A 20,149-nucleotide genomic window follows, 5' to 3' on the forward strand; every position below is an offset into this window, starting at 1 on the left:
GAGATGGTTAATGGAGAAGAGATGAAGCATGAAAAACTTACTCCAGCAAGTTTTCTACTAATCGAACATACAGTGACCTTCACTAATATTGGCATCCTTGGTAAATATGTCTTTGTTGTTTAACCTTTTGAACTTTTCTTAAACAACTCACAAAAATACTCTGCTCTCATGGATATCAAACAATTGCAAACATCAGTTTATCAACAACAAAAAATTGTTAAATATAGGTGTGGAACAATTATTGGCACCCCTATGAATTTATGCGAGAAAAATATATTTATTTAAAAGTATATTCCCATTGAGATTTATTTTTTTTTTAATACACCTAGGTGACTAGGAACAGGAATTTGTTCAACCATGACTTCCTGTTTCACAGGGGTATAAATATGAGGTAACACACAGGCCAAATTCCATTACTCATTTATAACAATCTATATAACAATATATAACAATTTCTCATCGCACTGTTAAGAGGATGGTTCAAGTGGTCAAAAAATGTTTGCCAGACACTATTGGAAATGGGATTGAGTTCTATGGTCAGATGAAACCAAAATAGAGCTTTTTGGCACATCAACACTAGAGGTGGTTTTGGCGCTCACAGTAAGGTAGCCATATGGAAAAGGTTAAATATGGTGGTGGCTCTTTTATGTTTTGGGGCTGTTTTCCTGACAGAGGACCTGGACATTTTGTTAAGATACATGGCATCATGGACTATCAAATATCAGCACATATTAAATGAAAACCTGACTGCCTCTGAAAGAAAGCTTAAATAGGCCATGATTGGATCTTACAGCAGGACAGTCTTTCAAAACATACATCAAAATAAACACAAAAATGGTTTAGTGACCAGAAAATCAAGGTCCTGCCATGACTGTCCCAGTCCCCTGACTTGAACCCTATAGAAGACCTGTGGGGTGAACTGAAGAGGGGAGTCCACCAGTATGTACCTCAAAATTTTGAATGATCTGGAGAGATTCTGTATGGAGGAATGGTCTCAGATCCCTTGCCATGCATTCTCCAACCTCATCAGACATTATAGGAGAAGAGTCAGAGCTGTTATCTTGGCAAAGGAAGGTAGATCAAAAGAACTGACTAAAAGGGTCCCAATAATTGTTACACACAATTATTTAACAAAGTTTTTTTTGATAACCTTTTTTTTTGCAATTGTTTGATGTCCAAATTCACAGAGCATTTTTGTGATTTTTTTTTTTTAATCAAAAGGTTAAACAATAAAAACAATTTTTCAAAGCCTTCTATGCTCATATTTTCCAAGCGTACCAATATTAGTGGAGGGCACTGTATATGATTCCTAAAAGTTAGCTTAATTCAATTAGAATGTTAGAATGGTCATAACATGATATTTGTGTGCTGGTCTGGAAAAAATCCATCGTATGTGGTCGTGGCTGGAAAACCAGCCAAAAATAACAACAAAGAATTCAGGTTTTGATCAAAATGCATTTTTTTCTACCAAGAAAACAAATAGATTTTTATCAAAATACCAACTGAGTTTAACAAACATCAGTCTGCCTAAAGATGCCTAAACCTTGCTACTTAAGTGTGAATGCCACAGAAAACAGACATAAGCCTAATCAATTCAGTTTGTAATCAGATACCAGCTGTCGGTATAATGACATGCGATGTGCTTCTGACAGAGTCAACAATAGTTCTTCAGTGTGGGAACATTCCAACCAGTCACCATGCTCGGCATGAGAACGAGTGCACCTCCAAGAACAACATGAAAGAATTAGCTTTTTAAACATGTACAAATACAACATAGCCCACAGAAATGCCAGGGCTACATTAAGGATATGCCTTCTCGAATCAAGAGCTGTAACGAGAGCACTTGAATTTGATGTGGCTTTAGAAGGCAATAAGTTACAATGCCACTATACGCTGCTCAAAATACCATGGGAAAACTATATTGTGCAGATTTGAAAGCTTTTGTACACAAAATCAATAATAATTTAAAAAAAAATTACACTAAAGAAATATCATACATAAGAATTAAATCAGTTCCACTTTAGAAAACACAATGTACAATCTGTTCACTGAATAAGCTCAGACAATAGTTTCTGTCAAAAATACACCTCTTGCCATTGATTTTTTCACGAGCACGTGGAGTTGATAGACAACTTACAGAGGTGCCAACATCTAAAAATCTAAGCAGGCAGAGAGAAAAAACAGAATATGACAAAACTCCTATTTCATGGATGGAAAGGCTCCATGCCAACAGCATAAATAACAACACACAGTGGTTCAATTGATATTTAACTGCAATCTGCAGATATGTTTGGATTTATAAGAAAGCAGACGAGCGAATAAGCTTATTTTATACAACTGTTACCAAATTAACATAAGTACAGTCTGCTCTGGTGTCCACTCCATTTCAGATATTTCACATAATAATAAAGTATATAACTATAGAATATACAATGCTGTGAAAGACTTTTTGTGGACACTGTTTTTGTGTCTCACACTAAATAGTTTTAGACATTCAAACGAAATACAACATAAAACAAATGCAACCTGAGTAAACAAAGTTGTTTTGTTTTTTAATTGAAGCAAAATAAAAAGTTATCCAACACCTATCACACATGTGGAAAAACTAATTGCCCCCTTAAACTTAAAATCTGGTTGTGCCACCTTTAGCAGCAATAACTGCAACCAAATGCTTTCGAAAACTCTTTTGCAGAACTGCTTCTGTTCCGCCACACTGGAGGGTTTTCCAGCATGGACTACCAGTTTAAGGTCTTGCCACAGCATCTCAACTGGTTCAAGTAAGGACTTTGACTAGGCCACTCCAAAACTTTAGTGTTGCTTTATTTGAGTCATTCAGAGGTGGACTTACTCCTATGCTTTGTAGCCTTGTCTTGCTGCATAATCCAGCTACGCTTGAGTTTCAACTTACAGACTGAAGACTGGACATTCTCCTTTAGGATTTTCTGGTAGAGAGCAGAATTCATGTTTCCCTCAATTATTGTGATTTGCCCAGGCTCTGAAGGAGTAAAGCATCCTCACACCATCACACTGCCACCACCATGCTTGACTGTAGGTATGATGTTCTTTTTGTGGAATTCAGTGTTTGGTTTATGCCAGATGTAACGGGACTCCTGTCTTCCAAACAGTTCCATTTTTAACACATCAATCCACAGACAATTTTCCCAAAGGTTTGAGGATCATCAAGGTACATCTGGCAAAATTGAGACGGGTCTTAATGTTCTTCTGGGTTAACAGTGGTTTTCGCCTCATCACTCTTCCATGGATGCCATTTTTGCCCAGAGTCTGTCTGATAGTGGAGTCATGAACAGTGACCTTTATTGATGCAAGAGAGGCCAGTAGGTCTTTTGATGTTGTCCTTTGCTCTTTTGTGATTTGCTGGATGAGTAGTTGGTGTGCTCTTGGAGGAATTTTGATTGAAAGGTCGGCCACTTCTGTGAAGGTTCACAGATGTGCTAAGTTTTTCCATTTGGAGATAATGGCTCTCACTGTGGTTCTTTGGAGTCCCAGAGCCTTTGAAATAGCTTTGTAACCCTTCCCAGACTGATGTATTTCAATTACCTTCTTCCTCATCATTTCTGGAACTCATTTCATATTTGGCATAGTGTGTTACTGGGAAAGACATTTTAAAATCAACTGCATGCTGCTGTAAAAGTTCTATTTAAGTGTTGATTTGATTAAACAGGTTTGCAGTAATTAGGCCTGGTTGTGTCTAGTCCAGCTGAACCCCATTATGAATGCAGTTTCATAGATTTGGGGAATTAGTAATTATGGGGGCAAATACATTTTCACACAGGGCCAGTTGGTATTAGATACCTTTTTTGCTTCAATAAATAACATTAAACAGTTTTTAAAATATAGTTTTTAAATGATACTCATGTTGTGTGTGTTTTAATTTCTGAAACAAATTTAGTATGAGATATACACAGGATTACTTTTTCACAGCACTGCAATATAAGTAGACTTCAAACAACAACAAAAAAAGACTTCATACTTCACAGGTTTATATTTATGAGATATGTGATACAAGTATGTGAAAGAAAATATTAAAGTGGTCATGCCGAGCACATTTTTCCCTGCGCTTTTATTATTAAATGACCTGTCTATTGACACAAAAATGCTATATATTCTTCCTTTAGCATTCTACTGGCTCACAATATTGGAGCTTGTGAATTCAAAGGTCAAAGTTCACACAGATAGCCTCTACAAAGCGAAAAATAACCAAAAATGCATCTTTTCTATACTTACTTTCTGCTTCGGTAAATTGGCCTTACAGCCAGATGAATATTATTGTATTTGGTCAGACCACTGCTTTAGAAAAAGCATAAAAGTGCAATTTTAATTGTCTACTGTATTCCTGTAGCAAGAGCTTAAAAATTTTTTTAAACTAAAACTCTGCAGCTGAAACAAAGATGTTGGTACCTCTGCTAGGCATAATACCAAAGGGAAATTACAGTCCAATGTCCATTTAAAACATGCAACTGAATTTGAAATCGTGATAGATTTTAACTTTTCAGCTTTTTCATCACAGTATGTTCTATCAATAGAAGATTCAAGATTAGCCAAAATTGTTAAATACTGCTTCAGACTATAACTTGGCTATATTTCTTCTTGTACACTCCATCAATTTGAGACCAAAAGCATATAAATGGCTGGGGTATCAAACAACATACCTATTTCTCAATATTTCTATGATTACTAACCTGAAGCCGGTTCTGTTCTCTATTCTCATATTGACTACACAGTAAAACACATCGCTCTCTGCCCAAACACACACCTACGGCAAACCAGTAACACACAGCAATGCATTTTTTGACGGATGCTAAATATATTCTTGAGAAAGCAGCCTGAAGCTTCACCCACCTGGAGCCACTGAAGACCTTAAAACACAAACACTGCCTTTTAAACAAAAGTGAGCCAAGTGTGAGCTACAGTGATAGATGCACTGATAGATGTGGAGAGAGAGAGAGATTGAGAGAGAGGTGAGTAAGTGAATGAAAGAGAAAATATATATATATGTATGTGTGTGTGTGTGTGTATGCACGTATGTCTTTATCCTACCTTGGTGATGAGGATGCGGTAGCGTTCCAGCAGGGCCTGCTCATCCTGGCAGCCACACAGGAGCTGCCAGACTTCAGCTCGCAGGGCCTCGGGGATGCCGGGTCTCACCAGCGCAGACAGCCCTTTAGGACGAGAAGACAGGTTCCCATGCCTGATGGGCACAACACACAAACACACACATTCCCTGTCAGTGCTGCTTGCCACCAGAAGTCAGAAATATTTTTAAAAATAAAAGAATAAATTTCTCAATTTAGATTTTATCATCCAACAGTTTTGAAATGCAATTACTCATCCTGCTTTTAAGCTCAAGCTGATTGTAAAATCAACTCATCCAAAATATTTTTTCACTTGCTCAGGCATTTACGGCCACTGCAGTTTTCAGGATGGGCTTCAAGTGCCTAATTTTAAATCATTCAAATAATAAGTGTAATAAATTATTTTGTGCGTCTTTTTAAAATCCCAAGAAAGCATTAACATGGCCAAATAGCATCTGTTCTGTTTACCTTTAAAAATGAGCATGCAGGAGAGTATGTAAACTGACCTGCTGTCATTCATCCTGACCCCATTCTCCCATAAAGGTATGCTATCTAAGCTATCCAAGAGAACCTCAGAGAAAGAGCTGTTGACAAATATCAGGGAACGGTTGATACATGAACAGCAAGATCAGTTGCTGACCTGTTTCCGCTGTATTGACATTATTCGCTGCTTCCGTACAGCTGTATTGTACAATAGTGAATGTGAGCCACTAGCTAACCGGATACTTAACCAGCTTGCACTTTCCTCAGACAGAGATGTGCGAGACTTCAGTCTCAATATTGCATAACCATATTCTCAAGGATTTAACAGTAGCCAATCCTTTCAAAATGCATAAAACATAACTATGATTTTATTTATTATTTTGTTCATCACTTATGTTCTTCAGTACATTTTGTTCATTGGTTAGCTAGTCAGTCATGTTTTTGCGTAAAATTTTTCAGGCACCATTTCACACATTAATAACTGGTAAAATGGCCTGTACAGTAAAATCCAACTGAACTGGTAAATAACACTCCTCAAATCGAATTTTCCAGCATTTTCTTAGTGATACGCTATTTATACTAAAGTGAAAATAAATAGTGATATATTCTATTTACACAATAATAAAAGTAGCAGCTCTTTGCAATAAGTGCAAATAGTTGTTAGATGCAATTTACACTTATAAATAGAGGCAGATACTATTTGCACCTCAGTATTGTTGTATATTAACAGGATGCAGTATTAACAGAGAGTAAATGACTATATTTATTAAAATTATTAAATGGATGCCAGCTTATTGGGACAATAAAGCCCTCCCTACACCTACCCCTAACCGATAGGCACTTTATTTCCACTTTTCTAATATTTTCTTCTTTTTATTGAAAAGAAATGCCTTTCCGATCCAATGTGTGATGGAAAAGGGAGAAGAACGAGTTCGGCAAAAGGCGGATTCGAACTCGGGTCGAACGCGTCAAAAGCAACTTTCAGGCACCACACTCCCTACGGCCTACGCCACTGCAGACGTTAAGGGGCACGCATCTTTTTGAATCTTGTGTGGCCCAACCAGACATTGCCAACCATTTTCGACAACGTTAAATAAATAAATTCTTGCCGGGGCCCAAGTGCACATGGGCCATGCCCATAACGCCCACTGGATAATCTGGCCGGCCCAGATTATCAGTTTGTGTAATGTTTGTTGCCTCACCATCTGTTGAGGATGCCACCCCAGGACTCCAGAATTTTCTCAGGACAGTCTTTAGATACATCACCAGTGCCACTGGAGATCTCGCTATCGCTGTCTGTAAGAGAAGAATGAAGGTATGGGGCATAAGGAGGAGTGCTTTTGAGGACTTTGTTTTCGGGTTCGTATCAAAGTTCATTTAATCATTTAAGGTATCTATATCACATTTGTCCTGAAATACACCAGTGTACTTTTTAATTTGTTCCCCCTTGAGGCTAGAGAGGTAATGTGGCCATCTTGTGTGTGTGTGTGTGTGTGTGTGTGTGTGTGGGAGCGCTCTGCTGGAAGGCACGAGTGATGAGCTGAGATTCACAGCTCAGGGCTGAAAAGCACTCAGCTTTATACATGCAGTCCTTGGGTTCAAAGCTTCCAAGTATACATGTGCATTTGAGAGGAAGGACAATATTGACTGGCACATCTTGGACTCGGCTCTCAAACCATCACATACAGATGAACTGGGATGATACTCGAGGACATGATCGCACAACCGTATAGTAACAGAATAGCAGATTTGTGAAATTTATCGAGCTTCATATCATGTATATCCATCGTACAGCCGAGTGTCATATACATTCCACTAAGCTGAGCAACACTGCTACCCATGAGCTGAGCTTTCACACTATCCATCTGGACCAAACACTGAGTGCAGTGTTATAGCAGCTTGTGGTGATAAATGCAGTGTCTGAAGCTTAATGTTCACAAGGGTCATTATGAGCCCAGCAGCACCCTTGGCGCCTTGACATCCCATTTCTCACAGTCTGCATGACAACAGGCTCATGTTAAACCTAGACATACTACAGACATGCCATTGAAAAAAAGTCATGTTTTATCTTCAGAGAACGGTGGAATTATTGTTTTTGTTTAAAGAAAGAAAGTAAGTTAATGTGGGCTTAAATGGTGCTTGAGGAGAATATAACTGCGCAGAAAAAAAAAACCCCTATATGAACCACTTCTCTACCCAGCCAGTCAAAGATAAATATTAAGATGGTCCCTGAGGATTTTAAACTCAAATGAACTCTGAATCACTGAAAAATAAGATGCTTACTATTGCTGCTTATTTAAAAACAAAAACAACAAAAAAGAAACGCTACAGATTTTGCTCTAGCATTAGTGAAGCACTTAAGCTTTCCATTGCATAACCATTACTGATAAAAAGAGTGCCAAAGCTCTTTACAACAATTGGTAACAAGACATGAGGAAATCTCAATAAACACCAAGGAAACTTGGTGTTTAAAAATCTTTTCAATCGAAGGGTAGTAATAAGCCACTAATTGTTACTTCTTACGACTCTTCTCTACGAAGGTACATATTTAAGTATGTTCTCTCAGGTGTAATATAGATGTAAAACAATTTATCAGTTTAACAAATTGACTCTGATGAAGTCAAAACCAATGATCCAAAAACTAAAGTCTTACTGAAACAGTAACATTAATCCTAATGCAAGTCTGAAGTGAACAGCTGTGACACCTGCTTTGTAGTAATCTCACAGCTTGTCCAAGAGACCATGACTGTACTTTCACTCAGAGCTGTGGCTGGATTTATGGAATGGAATAATAAGGTTTTGTTTTTTGTTTTTTTAATACCACAGCATGGCTGAATTATCGAATCAGAAGGTATGGGTTGATTCATTTATTTTTATAACAGCAAGACAATTATAGTAGTTTCAATTATAACAAAAATAACAATACAACAGCTGCAGAAAAATCACCCAAAAAATCATGTCGTAAAAATCTTAAAATAGGAATAGCACAGTCCAGAGCTGCACCATGGAAGAACGGATGTATAGGTCCTTCATCCATGAACTGACTTTCAAAAATGCAGGCTCTTTACAAATGAGCGTTCTTTACAAAAGGTCAGGTTCAGATCAGAGTACAGGCTTTAGAAATGCTTTTAAAGATCCTAAGCCTTAAAAACATAAGGTTCTATGTTGCACAAGAGAGGATAAGAGGGGAGAGGAGAAAAGAAGAACAAGCAGGGAGTGAGAGAGAGAGAGAGAGAGAGAGAGAGAGAGAGAGAGAGAGAGAGAGAGAGAGAGAGAAATAAGACAAAGAGAGAGATGGAGATAGAGGTCTCGAGTGCTTGCTATGTCCTAAGGTGACAGAGCAGCTCAATAGTTTGTGTGGGTGGATGAATTTTCACTTCTAGCTCCCTCAGAAATAAAAAAAAAAAAAAACAAAGAAAAGAAAGAAATGTGCCTGCACAGTGGCTTCAAATGTAACACTAGATTTAGATTAGATTATTAAATAATAAACTGCCATTGCATGACCACCGTTCTCATCAATACAAATCCTAAACACAATTAAAAGTGTGTGGGGGGAAAAAACAAGGTTTTAAAAGATTGGCTGTGAACAATACCAGACAAATAAAATGACTCATCTTTTTAAAGGCCTTGGAAACATGATCTATGTTACAGGGTTGCTGAGGGGGAAAATGCAATGCTTTGGCAATGGAAACCAAACCTTTCCCACAATGCCCTTGACACAGAATGCTCAGGATAACATCGTTCTGCTTCATCATCATATTAAAGAAACCCCTATGACCCAAGACCCTTATTTGTTTTTTCTCTAAAACAGGGACTTTATCTTTCTGTGTGACTGCGCTGACACACTTATGAGATTCTTCTCTCTGACCTTAATGTTTATGTAAACAAGAGTTTGCTTGGCTGATCAAAACCTGGGAGTTAAGGTCAAAAATTGCCAATCGTCAACAGCGAGTGAACATGTTTGTTTTTAATTAAGAGGTAACAGGAAAAACAAATATATCACATTACACAATAATACCCCTAACATAAAAAAAGAGTCACACAAGCTTTATTTAGTAAACAGCTATCATTTGGGCACGATCCAAGATGCAGACTGAACATCAGCATTTTGTAGCGAGAGCAACAAAGACCAGTCTAGCACTTGGGCATATTACAAATAGTTGTTAAGCATGGTTGCTTTCACAGCTTTATGCCACAGTATCCAGTGTCAAACCAGAGTCAACTTGAACCCACCGTTCACAGTAGTAAGTGACCGGTCGCTCGTGTTACTTCTGGGTACATAGTGACTGCTGCTGTTCTTGCATTTTGGGTGTGTGCTGTCAAGCATTTCTTTTTAGTCCCAACGAGAAACTGTAGTAGCCGAAATGTGTAGCAAATTGCTTATTGATTAGACAATTATACACACCACTTTTGCTGAAATATATTTAAAGTTTAATTAAAATCAGCTTCATTGCCAGATTAGCAAAGCAACATCACTGGCACCAGTGATCTCTGCTACGTCCTTCCAAGCTCTGTCTTTTCATAATAAATGTCATGTCTCTATAGATATTTAATGGGAGGATTTATAGACATACTCTTATGAAACTGAACAGTTGAAGACTTGACAAAACCAGTTGATTTTTACTCTAATCTTCAACTGTCCAGTTTGGGTGAGTCCTGTGCCCATGACAACCTCAGGCTCCGGTTCTTGGTTGACAGGAGTGAAACCCAGTCTTCTGCTGTTGAAGCCCATCCACCTCAAGGTTCAATGTTTTGTGTATTCTGAGATGCTTTTCTGCTCACCTCGGCTGTAAAGACTGCTTACTTGAGTTAGTATCTGTTAGTTAATACCTTCCTGGCAGCTTGAACTAATCTGGCCATTTTCCTCTGACCTCTCTCAAGAACAAGGCATTTCAACCCACAGAACTGTCGTTCGCTGTGTTTTTTGTTTTTCGTACCCTTCTTTGTTAAACTTGAAACTGTTTTGTGTGAAATTCCCAGGAGAATAGCAATTTATAAAATACTCAAACCAGCCCATCTGGTAACTAAAGCTTTCCACCTGTATCTGCATGATGTTCTTTGCATTCGGTTGCTGCCACATGATTGGTTGATTATATAACTGCATGAATGTGCAGGTGTTCCTAATAAAGTGGATTTTGCATATCAAACAGTGGGAACTAACTGCAGGGAGTAACTACATTTGTAAGTGGGAGTAGGGAACTGATTTTATGCTCAAGTCATAAGCATAAAATCATGAGAACTGTGTAGTGACCAGAACTGGCATTTCATTGGCTGAGCGTTTCTGAGGAAACTGCTGTGTGTTCGGGGAAGGCCGTTTAATTTTGCCATATTATAAACCGCAAACCTATAGGCTCCCAAGTAAGACAACTGCCCAAGAGTGTAGTCCCATTGTCTGGAGATCACAAGTTCAAATCCCGACACTGCCACAGCCATCCATCAGGAGTCTGTGCTCCACAATGGAACAATGGCATTTCTTTCTCACCTATCGATCAAAGTGACACTAGCCAATCACGGATGCCCGTCAGCTCATGTGTAGTACTTTTTTGTCTGTAAAGGTCACAATGGGATTCTGTGAACTTTTTACTTTTTGAGTCTAGTGACTACATATTGCTTCAAAAATCTAATTGTGTTGCAGTGTTCAAAAATTTGTCTTCCTTTTGGAAACTGCCAAACTACAGTGTGGAGAGCTAATCAAATAGCAACCTTTAAGATTCAGAAACTTGTACAAAAATTTCACTCATTTCACAACAGTGCGCCCTTCGCCTTCACGTCCACCTCACTGGTTATTTTCTAAAATTATTATACTAATCTATTAAACTATTATCCTACATTTCAAATCTGGACAGATGGTATCACTCATAAGATAAGACATAGGGAAAGGAAAAGGAAAAAAAAAACATTAACAACTGTTTCTTTTTCCCCTTCACCTTCTTACACATTCTCAAAAGGCAATCTAAATAAGCCCAGAGACATGGTCATTTCTTTTGTAAATTGAACACCATAAAGCTTTGCAGGATCAGGGAAAGAGGGTACATTCTTCAATCAACTTGTACATGGGCATGCAATTACTTATCACAGTATGTGTGTGCATGTGTGAGAAAGTGTGTGAGAGAGAGTGTGTGTGAGAGAGAGAGAATGTATGTACTATAAGGAAGTGAAAAGGGCCTTTAGGAAACCCTTGTGCGCGTATTGTCTTGTCCTATTGTCCAGGACAACAGCTGGACAATAGTGTGAAATGTTAAAATTATGAAGAGAAGTTTTTCCTTCTTTTCAGTGTTCGTAAGTATCAATTAATTTTTTATTAATATCACTTTTTATAACACTTCTGCTGGCAGTTAATCAGTTTGCTAGAAAATCTATACATATTGTGGTCCAAAGTGTGTCATAGAAATTCTTTTACAGTGATGATATGATTTTTGTGCCCACCTTGTATATGTGCCATACCTTCCTCTGGCTCCTCTTCATCAGTAGGGGACTGCAAGCGGACTCGTGATCCTCCCACTCGCTCGGATTCCCTCTGAAGACTCACAACTTCATATATGGCGTCTCCTTGGCCGCCATTCTCCAAGCCCTACACACACACAAACACTCAGTTCATGTTCATGGATACACATGGAACCAACCGTGGACTCAAGAAATGTAATAAAGAATAGCTCAGTACCTATGCCTTTACTCATATTAAAAACATTAGCTAGCATCAAGTCCCAGCTTTAGGCATGAACAAAGTATGACTACACAGTGAATAGGCAGGAACCAGGAGACTGAGACACAGTGAGTGTGCAAACAAAGCAAGTGAGAGCCAGATAATAATAATCAGATATCAGATATAAAACTAATAAATGTTTTGAGGAGTGATGGTGTTTTTTTTCCTGCATAACTTATAAGCCATTTATTTGTTCTCTAATTAATTAGAACTTACTGAATGATAGTCAGCTAGTTTGCATCATTACAGAGGTGTAACTTCATAACCCAAGCTGTTTTAGCTAGAGAACTCTAAAAGCCTAGTGGCTAATGGGATATGTCTGATGAGCTTTGCGTACTTCTTCAGTATAAACTTGGTTAAATTGTTCAAGAGCAGGTTTAATTCTGTTTTCTCTTGGAGTGTGTAATTTTGACAGATGTGTCTGTGATCTGTTTCTAAATTGTACATTAGAATACCAATGATGTCACTGTTATTCAGGCATCATATTTAATGTAAAGTCGCTCGCATTGCAGCCCTGAATTCTCACTGAAAGGATGTAAAGAAGCAGAGAAGGATGCAGCACATGTTACGAAATGTTCAAAATGCAAATTTTTTAATCAGAAAGGGCAAAATTCCAAAATCTTACACCCAGCAGTTTTTACACAGAAGTGCTGGGAAGCGTAACTATGTTGTTTGAGATGTGTAGCTTTTGCACGGTGTTAACAAATATGACACAAAATCCAATTTGAGCAGTTATAACTCAAGCCAACACGTTACAGGCTCCAGACTGACAATGTGCTTTGAGTTTTCAAAGTTAGCCTCACCCCTGCTGCTGCCACAGGGGAAACGGGCAAAAATATAATTACGTGTACGGGAGAAAATTAAAAGGAGCAACCAGTGAGAAAAAGGTCTCTCGCTGAGTGGCCACTCCTGGGGAGCTTGTATGGTAATGGGGTTCACAGAGAGCCTGGTGTAATCAGAGGGTCAGATTACGTGCATCCTATTCATTCATTAGAGGTCATCTCTAAACCCTTCCTTCTTCACATCGCTGAAATAAGCTTACATCACTGCTGATATGCTTACCAGTTGCTCTGAAATAGAAGCCAATCTGTTGTAATTACAAAGCAGAAAACATGCTTCAGGCAGAAAACAACATTTACAGCAAATAATAACTACTTACAAATTTCTTTACACACACTGAAAGGCAGCAGCAAATAAATGATAATAATAAAATAAGAAGAAGGCAGGGCTGAGTCTCGTGCTAACGCCATAATATTATCTTTTAATTAGCTTTTAACTACGGCCCATGCATTCTTCCACTCAGGAATAAAATAACTATGGAGGCAGCCAGCAGGACATGCAAGCAGCAAACCGTAATTACTTCAGCATGATAATGAGAGCCAGGCCTCTCATTAAGTTCCTTAATAAAAGCCTTCATTTGATGCTTCACAGCTTTCCAGGAGTTGAGGTAGTGTAAACTTGTTCATTTCTTAATACAATTTACAGCATCTAACAAACATTTATGCAGAGAGACACATAGAACTGCCCAGAAGTCTACAGTGCTTAGCATATGTAAAGCATATCATCAGTTACAGAGTCATAATTCCATTTTTTTTAAATGCTTTAAATAAATGCGATACACAACTATGATTTCAGTGACGAGCAACATAATTGCAGTTAAAGGCTCCCAAGTGGTGCAACAGAAAAGTGTTCACCTATCATTAGGAGATCAGGAGTTCGAATTCCGACAATGCTACAGCCATTCTGTCCGGGAGTCAATAGCAAAATTAGCCATGCTCTCTGGGTGGGAAGGATGGCATACTGTCCCCCCCCCCCGTCAATCACAGCAACACTAGTCATTCATGGGCATCTGTGAGCTCATGCATGCGGAAGAGGGCAGACAGCACTTTCCTCTGAATGTGTTACGCTTCCCTGTGTTGCAACATGAGAAACAATTCAAAAAGATGGGAAAGTTGGCTTCATGTATCTTAGAGGAAGCACGTGTTTGCCCCACCCTCCCTGACTGGTGGTTGTTGTGTTATGAGGAGAGTTAGCTAGTGGGTGAGAATTGGCAAGACCAAATTAGACAGAAGTATTACATGATCTTATATAGAATCACTTCAGGAAATTCTGAACCACAGACAGCATATTAAAAGCGTTGTAGCTGCTGTAGTGGTGTACCGGTTTGAGCTGCAGGTAGAAGGTCTCAGAGAAAGCTTTTCGGCTGAAGTACCAGAACCTCTCATTGGATGGATAAACCCGGGCCAAGGCCTCCATCAGGAATCGAACAGGCTCCACCACTTCTGTCACTACCAGGTCCACAGCCACTGTCATATACACCTGCTTATCTGGCAAAAAAAAAAGTAAAAAAAAAGTCAAGTTGGCAGCAATATAGATACAGGATTGTATGTTCACTGATGCTCCGACTGAGGATCAGCATGTATGACCATGATGACCTGCTATGCTGTCTGTTAATGTTACGTTCAATTAAAAAAAACATTTAACATTTATGGAAAGTGTCTCCTGTGTCAACCCTTTGTCACTGTAACTGTCAGAGATGAAGCTGTAACATTTCTGACATGGCAAAGTTGGCACATGAGTTATATAGTATATTGCTAAAATGATCATTATGATTTTTTTGCTGATGGTTGTGATAAACCAAGAGAAAACAACCTGTTCTTGTACAGAACACATTTTAATTCTAACATACACACACACACACATATATACATATATATATATATATATATATATATATATATATATATATATATATATATATAGAGAGAGAGAGAGAGAGAGAGAGAGAGAGAGAGAGAGAGAGAGAGAGAGAGATAGATTCAGCCAAAATCTTTTGACACTTTTAGAATACACAAATGTGTTTCACCAAAATTTTATGAAGATGTGTATATAGGTTATGTTGCAATCTTGTCTTGGCTGTCTTTCTGAAAGTTTGGGTTTGGTAAGGAGCCGATTCAAGAAATTAGGTGATAAAATAGTCAATATGTCTAAAACCTTGATAGCCAAGTGTAATTTCCTCACATAATGAATGTTATGCATTGATCAAACTACGTGCTGTAGTGAAACAGACACAAGCGCCTCATCACTTACAGTGTGTAATCAGATACCAGCTGTCAAAAAGTCTGTGATGCTAATGTGCGACAGCGATGCTCCTGTGCCAGAATGAAACCATTATATAAAATGTTCTCCCTTTTCAATTTTGGGATTAACCAGAATTATAAAATGCTGGAACACTGCTTGTGATAGTGATGCATACAAAAGAAATTCTCTATTTTTAAGAACACACACACATACATTATAATATATATATATATATATATATATATATATATATATATATATATATATATATATATATATATATATATATAAAATCTATATATAAAAATTTCACCATGCTTTCCCACGTCGCCACACCTTCTTAGATATATTGGCTGGTGCATTAAATAAATTCATACATTTGATTACTGTATCCTTATACAAATGGTTAAAGAGCCGAAAATATGCACTGTTTAAAGCCACAAATACCAACACATAACCAAAGCAAATACAAGGCAGCTGAGCTGAAGGTCACAGAGACACGTGCACTCTCAGGGTCTAATCCAAAAGCAAATCCTCATATTATATACTATGCACTCTCATTACTCAAACCGATGTTACAGATTATGGACTCTTCAGCAGGAAATGGAATGGAGCAGTGAGACAAGCTGGATTTTATATGTGCATATTATTTTAAATCATTTACATGTTCAGTCACATGGTTAAAGGATTTCATCTCTTGGCTTTGAGGTCAAATGTAATTATTAAAAACAAGAACATAAAAAAAAAAAATCAATGTGTGAAATAGTATAAAACGGCCAGTTACACATGACTAATTTTATTATTGTAATTAATGTGGACAAACAAGAGGTTTATGGGAGAAGCTCTAAAAATAGATTCCAATTAGGATATAGTGAACCGTTAAAGCGTGGCAGAGAAGAGCATTTAGGTAAACAGTAGAACTTCTCAATGTCAAAGTCATCGCTTTCTGACAGTACTGCCAAAAGCCACAAAAACCTGATGAAAATGCAATACTGGTCCATCACACTACATGAAATTTGCAGTCAAGTAAATCAAGTCAAATGATATAGGCCTGAAAAATTCCTTTGATGAAAAGAAACAACCCCCTTCCTTGCAGAGCAGAGGTCAACGGTCTCCATTTGGTCCCCATTCAAATGACCAGGATGGACTAAATAATGAGGACAAGCTGTCTTTTCTGGAGGAAAATATGATAGTTTTACAAGTCAAGTCCTTTGTTTCCATGATTCCCCTTTAAGCCTGCTTTCTTTGAAACCTAAATGGCAGGTTTAATTAATAACTTCTAATTTGAACGCTCAAAAGTCAAACTATGTGTGTATCTCATGGTGGTGTGATGTACTCACCTACTCTCTCTCACACACAATGTCACTCTCTGTCTCTATATACACACACACATAAATATACATACATACACATTTACATACACACATACAGTATCTCACAAAAGTGAGTACACCCCTCACGTTTTTGTAAACCACTGGCAACAAAAGTGAGTACACCCCTAAGTGAAAATGTCCATATTGGGCCCAATGTGTCAATATTTTGTGTGGCCACCATTATTTTCCAGCACTGCCTTAACCCTCTTGGGCATGGAGTTCACCAGAGCTTCACAGGTTGCCATTGGAGTCCTCTTCCACCCCTCCATGACGACATCACAGAGCTAGTGGATGTTGGAGACCTTGTGCTCTTCCACCTTCCGTTTGAGGATGCCCCACAGATGCTAAATAGTGTTTATGTCTGGAGACATGCTTGGCCAGTTCATCACCTTCACCCTCAGCTTCTTTAGTAAGGCAGTGGTCATCTTGGAGGTGTGTTTGGGGTCGTTATCATGCTGAAATACTGCCTGCGGCCCAGTCTCCAAAGGGAGGGGATCATGCTCTGCTTCAGTATGTCACAGTACATGTTGGCATTCATGGTTCCCTTAACCAAATAAGTTTATCTTGGTCTCATCAGGCCATCTTTATGTAGAGCAGCAATTCTTTTTTTTAGATCCTCGGAGAGTTCTTTGCCATGAGGTGCCATGTTGAACTTCCAGTGACCAGTATGAGGGAGTGTGAGAGCGATGACACCAAATTTAACACACCTGCTCCCCATTCACCCCTGAGACCTTGTAACACTGACAAGTCAGATGACACCGGGGAGGGAAAATGGCTAATTTGGACATTTTCACTTAGGGGTGTACTCACTTTTGTTTCCAGCGGTTTAGACATTAATGGCTGTGTGTTGAGTTATTTTGAGGGGACAGCAAATTTACACTGTTACACAAGCTGTACACTCACTACTGTACATTGTAGCAAAGTGTCATTTCTTCAGTGTTGTCACATGAAAAGATATAATCAAATATTTACAAAAATGTGTGTGTGTGTGTGTGTGTGTGTGTGTATATATATATATATATATATATATATATATATATATATATATATATAGAGAGAGAGAGAGAGAGAGAGAGAGAGAGAGATACACATATACACACGCACACGTACATAAATGTACAACAAACATTAATCACATATGTCTGGACGATAAAAAACTTATGAACTGATATGTAATGTAATCAAAAACACAAAATGTTGACCAAAACAGATTTCCACACAAATCAGGGTCAAGCGCCCGGCACTGTTTGGGCCTAAAGAAGAGAGAGATGATGTAGTAAAAGTATATAATGATGGGAAACTTAATCCGCTACCTATATCATTACCTACGGTGTACTAACAATGTCCCACCTTTTGGCGTATCCTCATTGAGGGCTTGAAACGCAGCGAGGTTAGGGTTCCAAATGCCAGTGATCACGTAAGCTTTTCCATCTGCACTCTTCCCCATCACCTCCTACATACAATAAGAACCATGAGCTATAAATTAACTATGTCAAGCTTAGCAGTAAAAAAGCAAAACAGTGTACATTACTTTGCACAAATGTGTGCAAAGCATGTGCTGATGTTGAGGAGGTTTTTCATAATATTTAAAAATAAACAAACAAATAAATAAATAAATAAATAAATAATAAAAAATTAAAAAAATTGTCCATTTACTTATATACATTTAAATACATTTAATACACTTTATTACATGATATTTTTTACATGCAGAATGTTGTTCTGAATGGCAATTTTTTTTTTTTAATTAAGGTCAATTTATACCTTAACAATTTGACGTTACGCTTTCTGCCACAAGAATGTTATGGGCCATGTGGTTTCTTGGCAACATGACAAGCTGCTTTTTATATCTTATAATGTTTAAGAAAGAGAACAAAAAGAGGATGGTGAGGGAAAAACTGTTTATAGCTGCTATAATGGTGAATGACAACAGGAATTAACTTGCTTCACAATATTAAAAATAACTATGTACAGATCAAAAATGTGAAGTGTTGTTTTAAAAGTGCTTATTTTAAAACCATTCAGACAAAAACAGATGTCTCATCTTTGACCTATTTGCGATCTTTGCGCTATGTACCCATGCATTACATGCCTATTTTTATGCTTCTCAAAATGGACAGTGAAAAAGTCTTGTATTTATTTCAGTGTATTCTATATTCATCTGCATTCTGAGCACTCATATTTACTTGCCACTTCAGTTTTCTTACAATTCACAAAAAAGCATCATAAATAGGGAGAAATAAAACATTACACAATAACAAGCACAAATTCAGATATACAGTTTTGCAAAAGCTAAATTTTATTCCCCCACATTAATCCCTAAGAACACTACCACAGCTGATTAAACTACACGTCCGATTGTTTTAGTTCTCAATGCACTTGCTTCCTGCACTGAACTTGCTTGAGGCAATATGTAAAAATATGTTTCTAATGAATAATAAAATTTCCATGTCTTTAAATAGAAGACGTGGAATGGTTATATACTGTATATAATCGTGTATGTCACAAATAAAATCTTGAATTTTTGCAGCACGAGAATGCATGAGGCAATCAGGATACGAAACTGGTCCCGAAACACAGCTCAAATAAAAGTCCCTCACAAGGTAAACAACAGACTGTCATAAAATTAAATGACCATAAAGGAGAAGAGCCATGCTAATAACCCCATATGGGGTTTATAGAACAGCCTCTGAGACACAGTAAAGAACACCGTACTACTTATGAGACACCTAAAGAGAGATGAGGGAAGAATCCGGAGCTTTTTCTCACCATGTCTAATAAGTGCATGTCGTTGTTCCGAACCTTCTGCCCAGGACTGAGCAACATGCCGAAACATCTGACATGGTCAAAGAGAAAGAGAAATGTCCATCAATTTTTATATAATACTAAAATCTATTTCTTTTATAATACACAGTGACAAGTGAAATACAGATAGGTGACAAATTAAAGAGAAAGAAAGATAAAACAAGTGTTTTAATAAAGCTTTCAGAAAAGCTTCACTACACATATGCATCAATTCTACAAGGCTCTGGAAGTGTACCAGAGGGAAGAGCACAAATTTTCCAAAAGAGATTCAATCAATTAGTGTTATATTGATGGCAGTTGAGAGCATCATCTAGCACGTCCCTCCAAAATCTCCCATAGGCTTGAATTAACCTTTAAGCTCATAGCATATGAATTGCATTATTTTCATCATCCAATCATTCAGTGAGCCCTCATGTCCTCATCAAACTAAAGGGACAAGTGGAGCCTAAAGCTATCCCTGTAAAATAAATACATTTTGTCCTTTAATTTGTCACCTGTCTGTATGTGGAAAATGACTTTGTGCTATAGGTTTTATCAGTCGACTGTTACTGTGACTTGAGTGCCACCAGGTGCATGAAGAAGGAATCACACTTTACAAGTACAAAAAGAAA

General features: G+C 37.8%; 1 protein-coding gene across 4 annotated transcripts in view; it reads right to left on the reverse strand.

Annotated features, from left to right (window-relative positions):
• The window catches only part of rabgap1l (RAB GTPase activating protein 1-like), a 121,788-nt gene that overhangs the window by 86,623 nt on the left and 15,016 nt on the right, over positions 1-20,149 (reverse strand). For all 4 annotated transcript variants that reach the window (XM_017477899.3, XM_017477898.3, XM_053683204.1 and 1 more), the window contains exons 8-13: positions 19,503-19,569; positions 18,084-18,186; positions 14,440-14,606; positions 12,021-12,147; positions 6,779-6,872; positions 5,059-5,209 (exon numbers count right to left, since the gene is read on the reverse strand). In XM_017477899.3, coding sequence (XP_017333388.1) covers positions 5,059-5,209; positions 6,779-6,872; positions 12,021-12,147; positions 14,440-14,606; positions 18,084-18,186; positions 19,503-19,569 — 709 coding nt within the window. The remainder of the gene's footprint in view (positions 1-5,058; positions 5,210-6,778; positions 6,873-12,020; positions 12,148-14,439; positions 14,607-18,083; positions 18,187-19,502; positions 19,570-20,149) is intronic.

The sequence above is a fragment of the Ictalurus punctatus genome, chromosome 10, assembly GCF_001660625.3.
Source record: "Ictalurus punctatus breed USDA103 chromosome 10, Coco_2.0, whole genome shotgun sequence".
Classification (NCBI taxonomy): Eukaryota; Metazoa; Chordata; class Actinopteri; order Siluriformes; family Ictaluridae; genus Ictalurus; species Ictalurus punctatus.